The sequence below is a fragment of the Aythya marila genome, assembly GCF_965140915.1.
Source record: "Aythya marila genome assembly, chromosome: 9".
Taxonomy (NCBI): domain Eukaryota; kingdom Metazoa; phylum Chordata; class Aves; order Anseriformes; family Anatidae; genus Aythya; species Aythya marila.
The window spans coordinates 24866827-24881055 of NC_139050.1; the positions used below are offsets into that span (position 1 = coordinate 24866827).

The window sequence follows — 14229 nt, forward strand, 5'->3', positions numbered from 1 at the left end:
GTGACACCCCTACTTACACGTACCAAGGCACCAATACTGCACTCAGTCTTTTTTTTGGGTACACTTTAGCAACAACTCATTGGCTTCTTAAACTGGAAAAAAAATGGACACTGGAAATTATTCTACAAAAGTGGTTCAAAGCATTCCTTTTATCTCTTGTAAGAACCTAAAATCAGCTCAGGAAATGAACGCTTTTTGTACCCCAACACAACGGTACCATTACCTGAAAAAGTGAATTACTTTGTTTCAAACACATCTTATTCTCCACCCAAATTGAATTAAAACCCCATATTTTTCAGCAATCATGAAAACGAAGTTGGAGCAATTATTGATGAAACAAGTGTTTGCTCTGCTCAGCAGTGACACAAAACAGCTGCACTTCAAAATCACATACTCCATACGGACAAAACCATTAATATGTTTTAAAAAATAATTACTTGGATTAATGACTCTTAATTATATAGTCGTAGCTTAGCATGCAGAAAGAATTTTTTTTTTTTACTACCCTAGTGAGATTATGCAGCTTTGCCAACAAATTGGGAGCAAGCAACGTATGAATAAATGGATTTCATGTCCAGCTGTGTAAGCACTTGGGCCTGGCTGTGAAGCTCGTTGGCCCAGGCTGACCAGGTGAGGTTAAATATTTTGTGCATCTTGGTGCAATTCAGTCTGAAATGAACTGCAGTTCTCACAAAACACACAGCATCAACATTAGGTATCACAATTCTGCTTTAACATTCATTTTCTTGATTTTTTAAATTTATTTATTAAACTCCTCTTTAATTATTAAATACAGTGCTGGCTTGATTCCAAGCGCAGAGGCTGTCTGTAGCACAATATGCTAATTCAGCTCTTCTTAGATTAGGATCTCCTGGTGGAAAATAGGTAGGCTTAATTTTTACTTCCAAATATCAACTGCCCTTTAGTTTTTCCGCTGTTTTGGGACTAACACAAGACTACATGTGGGATTAGACCTGAAATGCTCTGATGGGGACTCTAAAATCATAAACTGAATAAATTTTAAAAATCCATCCTTGTAGGGATGGGCGTTAAGTGTCTAGACTTGGCGCGCCCTCCAACACAAGCATTAATCACCACGCCTGGTTAATAGCATGGTATCATAAACGGCAGTAAACCAGAGCAATGACCTAAAATATAGCAACCTGCTTTGCAGCCCACAGTCGATAGGTGACGTGCAGTCCCCTGAAGGAATCCTGGTTGAAAACGATGGGCTTGGGAGAAGCAGAGCCTGAGGACGCAGCGGGGCCGTGCAGCACCCGAGCACCGAGGCTCTCCTCACCAAGAACGGGGAAACTCTCAGAAGGAACCAGCAACACGATGGAAAGTTCAGCCAAGAACCAAGGCCACTTCAAAAGCCAACATTAATTTGCCAGTTTGGTAGGATAAATATTAATCAGGCTTGTCTTCCCTCAGTCCTGAGAGCTCTGGAAATCTCTCAGTGTAATGGGAAGAGCCACCATCCAGCCAGGAAGGCACCTGATAGAAATTCAAAGCTCGTCCATCGTAATGAATACAGAATGATTCTCTTTCTTTTCTCTAAAACTTGTATTTCAGGTAGATTTTTGGGAAGAACGCTTCATTCTGGACACTCCTGTATCACTCAGTTTCTCCCCAAGTGCTTGTTCTGCTGCTGTTGACAACTAAATGAGTTTTGACACTTGGAAATCTCCTGGCTGAGTTGGGGCAGCAGTGGACCTACAAACTGGGGCCACCAACTCCATAACCAGGTTATTTTCCTAAATTACCTAGTTTTCATGAATCCCATTCCTGACCAAACCTCGGCTATAAGGAGAAGAGATAAGCATGGAAAGAGTATTTAAATGACAAGAAATTAAGGAAAAGAAAAAAAAAAAACGCCGATTTTTTGGGGCTACAGTTAATTGACACTTGCAGTTGAAACCACAGCAGCAAGGGGAAGGACAGCTTCTCCTCAGATTGGTGTCTGAATGAAAAGATTTCATCGCATGAAAAGATTTCTGGCCTCCTCAGCACAACCTTGCAGTAGTGAGCTTCATGAACTCCAACCAAAATTTTCCTTTAATCCACTTCATTTGTATCTTCGATGTTTTAATAGCCTGTCCTCTGTAGAAGACCGTAATATAAACTTCATCTTCAATAACTGCTACATGCTATTTTCTAACCTGCAGCGTAACAAAACTCCTGATCCTGTGCTGGAGAGCCCACACGGAGCACGGGAGTGGGCGGCTGCCCACTGCGAGTGTTTGCTGAGAGCTGCTCAAGTGGGATGGGGACAGGCTGGTCCCAGGACGTGCTGACATGCTGTAGCTTCATGTTGTCATAGTTTCAAATTAAAAATAACATCCAAAATAATCTTCTATCTAGAAATTATTATAATCTTCCCTGACACAGGTAAAATATTGTATGTGCTATTTCGTCCTTTGTCCATATATACCAACAAATGTTATCCATCCTTCTAAAGTTGTTTGCATAATTACAATTTCAAGCTAAAGGCATCAAGTTTTCAATGGAAAGTTCACAAACAGCAAAATCAAAAATAAGAAAACCACAATCTAGAAATCCATAAACATTTTATATATTTGGCATTTAAAAATAAATGCCAATAAAATTAAAGTTTTCATACTTGTTGCCACCTGCTAGCCTTACTACTTTGCATAGCTAGAATAGAGCAAAATAGAAGCCATCCTATTTAACTAAACAGTTTTTATTAAAGTAAAAGAAAAGCAAGAATCTATAAAGTAGCAAGTGATCCTATTAGTTCCACCAGACTAAAATCATACAGTCTACGTATGTGGTCCTTTCAGCCACATCTGTTATGAGCCATTTTGATACCACAGAGTAGAGAATATTGGCCTATTTATTTATCATGCACTAGGAGTGCAAATTAGGATTTTTCTTCCTAATAAAATGTAACATAATAGGTAGGTAAAAAATAAAAATGCAGTAAGTACTATAAAATGCTTGCATTTTTACAACAGCAAAAGCCCAAGTACTTGTTATATTCCATTATTTTCTCTGCAAGGAATATGTAAAATGCAATAAAGATGCATGGTACAAAATTAAAGGGAGCAATCTGATAGTATAATTCAAAGATAATGAGTTAAATACCCAATATCCAGAATTGCTGCCAAACAGATCTGATAAATGTTAAATGCTTATTTCTATTCATCATTTTTTACCACATATTGCTAATGTCATATTAGTCTCTCAATGCTGAAGTTCCCTTTAAATAAACTCTATCAAGAATTCTTTGCACAAAAATGCCCTTCTTGAATGCTCTTTCAGCCATAGATTGAAATGCAGATTCCCAAAACAGATCAGTCACTTATTTCAACTCTAGACCTTTGAAAATCCAGATCAATTGCCTTTTGTAATCATCTTTATATGGAGAATAAGAAATTTCTCCATGTCGCCGAAGAAAAGTTTTCAGACTCCTTTGGTAAAAGCAGTAGGATTGTTAGCTCGAAACGTCCCCGTGCTACTTCATCTCAATACATTTACATTTCGGAATATTCATCCATATTTTAATCTTTTTGTGAAAACACGGTTGCCATACAACAACTGCTGGCACAAATTAGCTGGCTGTAAGGTTCGGAGGTTTGCTAATACGCTTATCAGTTTTAGTAAGGCAGGATTCAGCGTACGGGAAACTTTTTTCTTAATATTCGTGATATGCGCAAGCAAATGCTTAATACCAAAACAAGCTCAAATCTTCTGTGCTTCTCTTTCTCTCAGTAATGAAGTCTGGGAAAGGAATCACAGACACCCAAGTGGTTTGGCAACTGTAAGTGACAGAAGCTCGGCTAAATCCTCTGTTTACACTGGGGATTAGCCGGGTAGATTGTGCGCCGCAAACTGAGCTGGCCATGGTCAAGGGAACCTGCTCCCTGTCAGCCCGCGGGGCACCCGCACAAAGCCCGGTCCTGGTAGGAAGTGACCCATAAACGTATTCCTACGAAGGATTTATACAAAGCCAGTCTGCCTCATAGAAACTCCATATGACCATTAACTGGCCTGCAAGGCCTGCCAGGAGGCCTAATTACAGGTCTACAGAGCCCAATAACAAAAGCTGAAGAGCTTTAGCCTAGGGATGATCTGCTTTATACTGACTTGAGAGAGTCCATATAGAGTGACAAAAAGAAAGAGGTTTAGCTTTAAAATTCTCCCAAGAGACAAAGCATTGTAGCTAAGTCTGGAAGGCCCACATGCAACATACTTCAGATAGGCTTAAACATACCACCCTCTCAAAATTAACATTCAACTATTGCCTGCTTAACATCTGCTCAAACATGGCAAGTTGCTGTGATATTGTTAGACAATGCTGAAAAGGCTTTCTTCTGGCTAAATATTGGGAAGGATAAGAAAATAAAGTCATGCAAATATCATTTATAGCCGAGACCAACGGCAGGTTTTATAAATCGAGAACCAGGTGCCCTAAAAATTCAAGGGGAGTGCTCGGTGTCTTCAAGTATTATGCTGCTTAATGCGAACAAAGATACTGAAATCAATCTGCACTAACAAAGGAAATGGTATTTAACAAAGCCCGTAGCAAGGCCACCACAAAGGACAGAGACAAAACTTCTTGACAGCAGCAGATCACCTGAACGTCACGGTGGCCGCCTTTCTCTCCTCCCCTCCCAAACGCAGGTGAATTTGCTGTATTTTACCAACTCTCCTGCAACGAGAGACCAGAAAGTCCTCAAAGTGCACCAGCAAAATAAAATAACCCCGATTAAAAAGGGTCTAGTTTACCATTTGCTGTCTTTTGGCTTTCAGAGAAATTGGTTGATATTTTCTAGATGAATATTAAAGATGCCAAGAGCAGATTTTCCCAAGATACCAAACATCCACAGTTCCTGACGGAGTTGGGCCTGGTGGGGAGGCCCTTGGACATTCACCTCCCTGAAATAAAGCATTGCTGCTGATGAAGCAAGTAGTGAAGGGTGAAGGGAATACAATTATGTTTAATTAACTTTTTTAAACCATGGCCATTGCACTAGAGCAGGACTTGGTGAAGTTGACATTCCAAAAGCACTTTCAAAACCTGTGTTCTGTAAATCCATAACCTTAGTGGTGTGTTTCAGTACACCACCTTCTTTCTCTTGCTCAAACCCCCAGGGATAAAGCCATGCAATTTGCAAGTCAATAGGTTGATGTGAAGCAGAAAATTATACACACAAACACCTTCAGATTGAGAAGACAACCCTATCGTGCAAATATTTAACTGAAACACGACAAGAAACAAAGTAAAACACGGGCCATGAACTTTTGTACCTGGCACTCTCCGGTTCAATAGGGACGTATTGCAAACCCGTATCGTTGCTAACAATTTCTTTTTTCAAAATGAAAGTCCAACAGAGCAGTAACTTGGCCTCTCCACTAGGACACAGCAGATATGTCCCAGTCTCTCTCTCTTTTTAATATAATGTTTTAATGTACAGAAGTGGCATTGACAAAGGATACATTGGAATTTAGACTATTTGATGGGGTTAAGCAAAAGAGAAACCTAGATTGTAACATAAAGAAATTAAATTTGAAATGTCATGAGGCTACGGTGAATAGGAATTACAAACTTAAATATTAGATAAATGTAGTGCTGGGAGAGGCTATAAGCAAAGTTCAAAACCTACCATCAGCTTGAATTTGAAGTCAGATTGCTCTTACAACCAACACTGGTATTTTATAGACAAGCTAGCTTCGATTTATGCACATTAACATTTAATATGCTTTGTAACCTTACACAGCCGAGGTACTGGTTGCTGTATTTGTGTTATGTTCATCCGAAGGCATTGCCAATACATTAATAACCAAAACCATTTGCTAAGTAAACCAAGTACAGTACAGCAATATGCACTGCACAGTGCAGTAATATGTGGAAATCTTCAGAATGAAATGGGGAAATATATTTCAATACCAGTGACAAAATAAAATGTTAGATTCATGTGGGAGATGGGATGGTATTGCCTGGAAATGGCCTGGAAAGGGGAAATGGAGATGCCAACGTTAGAGCACATCAGTGGAGATGAACAGCGCAGGGACCTTCCCAAAGGCTTCTCTAACGCTTGGGGGTAATTTGGAGGCACTGCAGAAGGTGGAACTGTTTTTGTCCATCGAAACCATCGAGAAGAGTGCATGTTAGGAACAGTCCTTAAAGTCTGGGGCGTTCCGTACGGAGCACTACGCACACAACCAGCGGTTTGTTCATCGCCACCAAGGTGCAGATCAAAATTCCCATTACGTTCAGCTACGTGATCGTGCTACAACAGCAGCACCAATTAATCTGTTGATTTTGAACTCTGGAAAGCCAACAGAACACAAGGAGCTCTTCAGGAATGCTCCAATGGCCGTTTGCTTTTATTTCTCTAAAGGTGAAAAAAGCGTTCATTTTGCAATAAATAAACACAATAAAGACATTGAAACAACAGCATTAACACGCTCATCCTCTTAAATTAAATTAATAAAAATTCAGTTTAATTGACTGAATACAGGACCAGGAAAAGAAGGTAAGAACGATCTCATAAATGCTTAAGATTACCAGCACCTAAATAACGACAGAAAACATTTTTTTCCTATAAAATTGGGATGGTAAGAGAAACAAACAGATTAACTCTCTCGAGTTATTTATGAGCAGCGTGCAGCTTCAATCTAGGTTTCTGACTTCAATTGTGAATATTTAAATTAAAAAATATCATAGGCCCTTTATACGTTTCTGGAAATTTCTGGGACCCAGGTCACGATGATATACAACTCCTAGGTATCTTTTATACATTTCCCAGGTGTTAAATTAAAAAATGAGGTGTGACAGATGTGAGTAGTATAAACAAATTGTGCTTTTTTAGGTCAGTGCTGTCACATCTACTTTATAATTATATGCTTCAAAGGTTTATTAAAAGTTATGGAGAACAATGAACACATTTGAAACTATAGAATATAAAGGGCTAGGTGCATTTTTCTGGGAAAAAAATCCAGGAAAGTGAAAAGATGGTATTCCTTAACACAGGAGGTTTCAGTAAGGGGGAAAAATAAAGAATGATATTAGAAATCTCTGCTTATAAATTAAGAATCCATAAACCAGAGACAGACAGAAGCTGAACTAAAGACAAACATGTATTTATTACAACACGTACGAAATACTGCAAGTTTTCCTTTTTGTGTGGAAAAATTGACAAAGTTTTAACAGGAAAATTAAAATGGGAAACGTTAAGATACAGAAATAAATTAGCATGCAAACCTCAACACAGAGTAACATATTAGAGAGTTAAATTGTTATTTTAATAATCTGAAGACAAATGAAAATACCTCAAGAACATTCAGTCTGTTATATCTAGATATCTTTATAAACCACCATGATCCCACCACAGTGTACGGTTCTCAGATAATAATTTCACACGCAAGTGCATCAAAATAACTAAATAAGTTCAAAATAACTGCTTGGAGACTGGGTGAAGGGAGGACAAAATCTCCACATCAAGGCAGAGATTTTTGCAAGGCCTCAAAGAGCAAAACGAACCTTGGTCTACATCAGCCCACTGGCCAAACCCACAGCAGCACCACAGTAGTGTTAAAAAAAGTAAATAAATAAATAAAAGAAATAAAAAAGGGAACTCCTGTTCATTTGGGAATTAGTATGTCTTGGACTTACCTTGCACTTAGATAAGTATCTGCAAAAAAGCAGGATTAAAAAAAAGGACTGATCTTCTAGTCTTTGGTTCAATAGAACAAGAGTTTCCATAAATTTTTAAACGTGACACGAAGCTACAGGATCCCTCCAATTTCAAATTGAATTAAAAGTTCCAAATAGTTACCGAGACATGCATTTTGCCTTCCTTGTTACTAGCACTAGACAAAATAGGAATGCTTCTTTCTGGAGGGCACTAATATGGAGGTCAGCCTCTTGATCTGGCCCTTTTGGAAAGCTTGCTACGTATTTCTGCTACCCCTTCAAACAAAGAAATATAAATATTTACATACACCAAACTAGTTCAATGCTAGAAATTAAAGAAACAAAACCAAATTTTTCAGAATGCAGACTAAGAGTTTTGTTAGCAGCAGCAAGAGGACAAACGCATGGAGTCTGAGCACTGGTTCTCCAACAGCAGACAACACAAAGCACTTACTTTATCTCCTTAGAGGAGTTTAGTAAATGCCAATGCTGATGCACACCAGTTACAACTTAACCAGAGACTGAAGTGAGCTATGGGAAAGGGACTCAGCCTTTGTCAAGCAGAAAAAAAAGTAAAATTTCTATCGTGATAGGTTTCATTTGTCTGATATTATAAAAAAAAAAAAGAAATAAAGAATATAAATTGACTTATAATAGCAACACTTACCAGCTGCCTCAAGAACCAGCTGTAATCGAGCTTTGGCCTGTTCAGCAGGAGTCTGAAAAGAGAGGATTTGTAAATCTTCACAACTGTTTGCACAACCAACACGCGAGGTCACGTTACCGGCACGCAGCTCCCACCGCTACCAGCCACAATCTGGTCTTAATATGATTAATATGGCGAGTTTTTCACACTTCTTCTGTTATCTGTTTTGATTTTTTCCTTTCCTTAAGGTATTTCTTCACATCTGTTGGGCTGAGGAGCACATTGTTGGCTGTGTACCCACTATGCTAATTATTCCAAGTGATGTTTTACTGTGTCCAATGCGCTTGCCATCCCTCTAATTTTGAAGCCACTCAAACGTTTTCACAGTTAAATTTATACATAAACCACATTTGTCATGGAGTGCAGAAGTTGATTGTTTCTGTAAGCATCTGAAAACTTTGGGAGGTTTCTGCTCTGTGCTAAAAAGAACAAAGCACGCAGGAAGTTTCTGGTGTCATCCTTTAGCTTTGAGGGCTCTTCTGGGCAGACACTGCACCCAGAACATTTTTCCTGATAACCAGCGTAAGTTGGCACCTTTCAGGTTTCACCTCACTGCCGACACAAGCATCAGTCGGTCAGAGCTCTTTGCTCTGAAGGTCCCAGCTGCTGATGCTCTGCAGGGAAGAGCAGTAGCCCTGGGCAGACCCCGGCTTTCCTCAAAACCTCTTTCAACCAAAGACATCCCGGACGGCGTTGTGTTTGACATCACCCATTAGGGAAGGATTGCTATGTAAGAAGCACCACCTGCATTCACACCTTCACACGAACAGCCTGTGTGCTTGCACAACCCCGTCCAGCAGCTGGGTTCCGGCATCCAGTAAAACTTAAATCAGGTTCTCACATTTGTGTCGTCCACCCTGCAGCACAGCGTTTAATTACCCTAAGGGATCCCCCATCCCCAGCAGGGTCCGGGCCGTGGTGCCTCCCAAGGGCCCAAGCAGCAGCAGCAGGAGCTGGCACGTTCCTAAAAAGAGCTGCTCTGGGAGGCTCAGGGGCAGCTCAGGTGCTGCAGTCTTGGCACTTTAAATTTGTTTTTTTACTGTTTCAAACAAAGAAAAAATTGACAACAAAAAAAACCAACCCACACAAGTTGCTAGCTAGCTACAGGGAGTAAGGGATGTGTCTGATGGGAGCTCCAGAGATGCCATCGGTGTCATGTTTTGCTTTAAAAATGGTCAGTTCAGGGGGAATTCAGCTTTTATTTTACTGAGATAATTAATAAGTTTGGAACAAATGCTTCAATTCAGGTACTAGATTTTATTTTTACAAATAGAATTTGCTAAAATTCCTGCTACTTGTGATGAATTTTGGACTGAGAGATCAGTATTCAAGTGTAACTACGCTTGGGAAAGTTGAGAAAAAAAATCACCAATGTCTAAAAAAAAAAGAAAAAAAAAGAAAAGGAGTCCAGACTTCTATTTGAGCTAACGAGCAGTGTGAATATTGCTAAGTAGCGCACGTGGCTCCTGTCAGTGTCAGCCCCCACTACCCCACCACAAGCAGTTAACCACGACGAAACGTTGCGAGTTGCAGCGTGCTCCTGCCTAATTTTTAAGGAGTTTTCCTGTGGAATGTCACCGACGTTTGCCTGTGCTAATACCGGTTACGTTCATCCCTCCTGCCCATCGCTAACGATACCGGTCAGGTGTAATGCACTACGGGACTTTTCTCTCTCATAATATGCCTATAAAAGCCTAACAAGCCCGAGTGTGGCAGGGACCCATCTGCATGTATTTTACACACGTGTTTTATCTTTGCACTGGGTGAATACAAACCCTGCCGCCCTCAAAGCCTGCTGCAGCCCCCGAGCAGCCGGGAGCGACAGCCCCCGAGTGCCTGCTTTCAGCAGACGTGATCGACATCCCCTGGCTGCCCCAGCCACACGTGCTGCCTGAAATCACAATTAAATGACAGCCTTGCAGAGGGGATGTAGGCTATCAAATCTGTTTAACAAAACCGGTCGAGTTCATCATTTACAAATTTTTCCACTTACGGGTAAAAGCACAGCCTTCTCCAGACCCACAGCTGCCCCAATCTGTGTGTTAGACAACTCCAAAGCCACAGATCCCCAAACTTTGTGGATCTGTTTGCTTACACCAGTTGAAACGTCTCAGCATCACGTCTTGCATGGCCCCGAGGAGGTTGGTGTCCGGGTTCCTTCCCGAAGCTGACTCACGGCCCCATGGCCGATTGCCAGGACAGCAGTGGCAAATGATCCTGCTCAGGTTTTGGGAACAATATTACTGCAAGCACTCGTTGCAGCTTAAAATAGAACCCGAATTGTGCTTGTGTTAAATTTAGGCTCCTCAGCAAGATGCCACTTCCCTAGGTTTCAGTTTCTCTCGTTGCAATTGTACTAAGATTCCAGTTTTAAAACCAAAACAATACCCAAAGGACTCAGCAAATAAACACCAATTAAGTGAGCCCGTATATGACTCTGGAAGCTGAACACAAATCCATCCTCTTAGTTCAGCTCCAGCTTACCATCAGTTACTTTCCTGGGGACATGCATCTAGTCATTCCCAACACCTGCAGAGCTCAAAAAAAGTGTAATAATAATAACAATAATAACAATAATAACAATAATAATAATAATAATAATAAACAAACTTCAGTTTCCTAGCTGTTGGAAGAGCTGGCTATCCAAAACAATTGAGAATAGATACAACGTGGGTCAAAAACCTACAGCAAACTGTTGCAGTGGATTCCAGAAAAGAAATGTTGGGAAGGCAGAGTACAGCAGAAGGACCTCAGCATCACTGCAACCAGGACTCTCCTAGAGGCTTTCTCAGGTGATTCTGCTCCACGTTCTCTGGTTGATTTTTGCTTTTCACTCAAAACCAGAGGAAGGGTACAGGACAAAGACTGGTTTTGGTTAAAGCTAACCAACTCTCACCGACTTGCAGGGGGCTGGCAGAGCAGCGGGAGGTGGCACATCGGGACACCGGGCTCACGGACTGAGCTGGCAGGAGCTGACCGAGGCCACCTGAGCAAGATGTCCACGGATTTGGTTAGCTGGGATGAAGGAGAGAATTGTTTTGCAGTGATACAAAGCTGCAAAGTGTTGTGGTTGGTGCGTTGTGGGTTTTTTGGTGCCAGCTGGAAGCTCTGGGCTGAGAAATGGCAGCAGGGCTGGGCCAGCAGAAGCTCCAGCTGAAGAGGGGTGGCTGGGGATTATCCTAGGACTGCAGCCTCCGGTCTGGGGCTCCTCTTCCAGAGACTACCTGTTGGCAGCAACTGTTCTGGGAGGGTAATGCGGGGAGAGGAGAGGCTCCTCCAGAGCTAAAGGACAACCTCACACTGTCTAAACGGCGTCCTCACCGACAAATGTTGTCTCATGAGTCTACGGGATCTCCTCAAAAAGTCAAGCTGATGTTCTCATTGACGTGCCACAAGCTTTGATTAAAGTCCTACATGAGAAAAGCAGGCAGCAAGGCACAAAACAACCAGGCCCTGTCTCACAGCACCAGCAATTTCTCCTGTTCCCCATTAAAACATTGTGCTTACAGCCTCGGTAGCGATCTGGGGAGATGCCAAGTGATGGCATCGCACTGCATCTACAGGTAAATGCATGATTTAGGGGTACAGGAGGCTGAAAGCCTTAACCAGATCAAGCGGTAACAGCAGCACAGAACAGCATAAAATGTAATGCTGATAAATACAGAGTAATGCAGATTGGAGAGAACTTCTCACTCGCCTTATTGTGTTCTCAAAGCGCGCTATCAATTCAGGAAAAAAATAGTTTAGGCATCATTGTGGACAGCTAAAAGGAGACCTCAATGTATATCGGTAATGAGAAAAGACAAGGAAGAAATGAAAAAAAATAAACAAAGGGGATAGATGTATAATTTCATTTTAATATATTCTGTAAGTCGGTGGCCTGCCTTCACCTGAAATATTATACATCCCAATTCTAGTAAATCTATCTCAACAGGGAGAGAGCAACAAAGAACCCTAACCCCTGCCTATCTTTTAAATAGAGTTTGATCAAATTAGGAAAAAGATTATGTGACATGTTTGTTTAGCATAGGAACGGAGGCATTCCTTTTGAGTCATCCCTTTCTCATTAGGAGATTAAAAAAAAATAATAATTACCAAAGAAAGTGAAAATGAAGAACTTTTTTGTATTACGGAACACCTCATAAGGGCATGCAATATTAAAAAAAAAATAAAATAAAATTGAAAAAGACTGAGAACTTGTAATTGTCTTCTTTTTTATACAAAAGCCAGAGGAAACAGAATGAATTTGAGGCTGGCAAATTCAGAAGTGACAGAGGAACATTTTTTCCTCATTAAAACAAACAAACAAAACAACAGAAGAATTCACGACATGAATTAGTAACAGAGAAATGTAATAAGCGTGCCCAGCATTATTTGATTTATACCCCTGCATTTTCAGGCATTAATCAGCAGAAACGACTGGATGCTAAATGGTATTTCTGACTTGGTGTTTCTTCTCTGATACAATCAGTCGGTAATGCACAGATACAGGCTATGGCAGGACCACTTGTTCTGACCTAATGTAATCCACCTGCTCCAAAAAAATGAATTTTTGATAAACTGTGAAAAAAAATAAATTGGGAAAGTGAGTCCAGCATGAGATGGCACCGAAGCTGTTTACTCCACAACAAGGGAGGTGTTTCCCAGCTTGCCTCCTACCCCTAACTACCTTCCTGTTAAATACAACGGAGGAAGGATGATTTGTTCTTACAACTACCCAGCTAGCTGTATGAAAACGTTCAGCAGCTACCAGTGGAACACATCACATTTGTAGTATATTGACAGAGCGGTTTTACACTCCTACTATCGCATAGGACGGAATTGGAAATAAAATTAAAAAAAAAAAAAGAAGAAAAAAATCTGTCAGACTGTTTGCAGTCTAATAGGAAGCACGCTTTTTATTGCAAAAACCTGGTGCTTGGTTTGTTTGGTTGTTTGTTGTTGATGTTGCTTTTCATTTATTTGTTTTTTTAAACTTTAGGTAAGCAGCCTAACAGGAACAGAAAACATTGTAAGCTCGAGAAGCTGCCCGTGCTCTGTTTCCTAAGAATTTTTATACTCTTTTTGTGGACCTCTCATCACCACACGCTAGTTACAGTCTAATACAAATTACTGACCTGTTCCATGTTACTACTGAAATAGAATTGGGCATAACAAAAATCTTGATCTTAGATGTTGTCAGACCTACGCAATTATCAAAGCGTGATGTACACGAATTAGAAGTGGAAAGAATCATGTAAAGCATGGGATAATAGCAATATCTGTCCATCAAATACACAAATGCTTTTGGCACTTCCATACAAAAAAAAAAAAAAAAAAAGGAAAGAAAAAAAAAAAAGGCAGCATAAGCAACATGCTAACTATGAAAGGGCAATCATTATCGGGGAAAAAAAAAAAAAGAGAGAAGCCAAAAAAGCCATTTTAGCCTTTAATGTATGTAAAGGCCACAGGAAGAATATGACTAATGATGAAAAGTACAGCTTAACTAGCAAGACAGCCACTGCACCGAGGAGATAATCAAGCAGGATCTGCCCATGGAAGAAGGCTCTCCCAGTCGGAGCTGGGAGCAAACATCTGTACCCCGACAGAAAGGTCTGAAAAACTTTCCCAAGCTGCACAGACCACCCTGCCCATTCCTGCTACCCCAAGGATGCTGAGCTATCCAATTTGGGGCAGAAAGACTGCAGAAGGCAATGAGACAGCCCAGTCACTGAAATTCAGAGCCTTTCAGAGGGAAAAGGCAAGATTGTTGGCACAGCTCTGAAGTCCCAGCTCTGCAGCTGCTGAGCAACTTCATGGAATGTTAAAATTCTCTGTTCAGGAGTGTTTTGACTACTTGCTTTTCGTCCAAGTGAATTTT

The 14229-nt window shown here is 40.7% G+C and overlaps 1 protein-coding gene across 3 annotated transcripts in view; it reads right to left on the reverse strand.

Annotated features, from left to right (window-relative positions):
• The window catches only part of RSRC1 (arginine and serine rich coiled-coil 1), a 140426-nt gene that overhangs the window by 51519 nt on the left and 74678 nt on the right, over nucleotides 1-14229 (reverse strand). For all 3 annotated transcript variants that reach the window (XM_082766766.1, XM_082766765.1, XM_082766767.1), the window contains one exon: nucleotides 8331-8382. In XM_082766766.1, the coding sequence (XP_082622892.1) occupies nucleotides 8331-8382 (52 nt within the window). The remainder of the gene's footprint in view (nucleotides 1-8330; nucleotides 8383-14229) is intronic.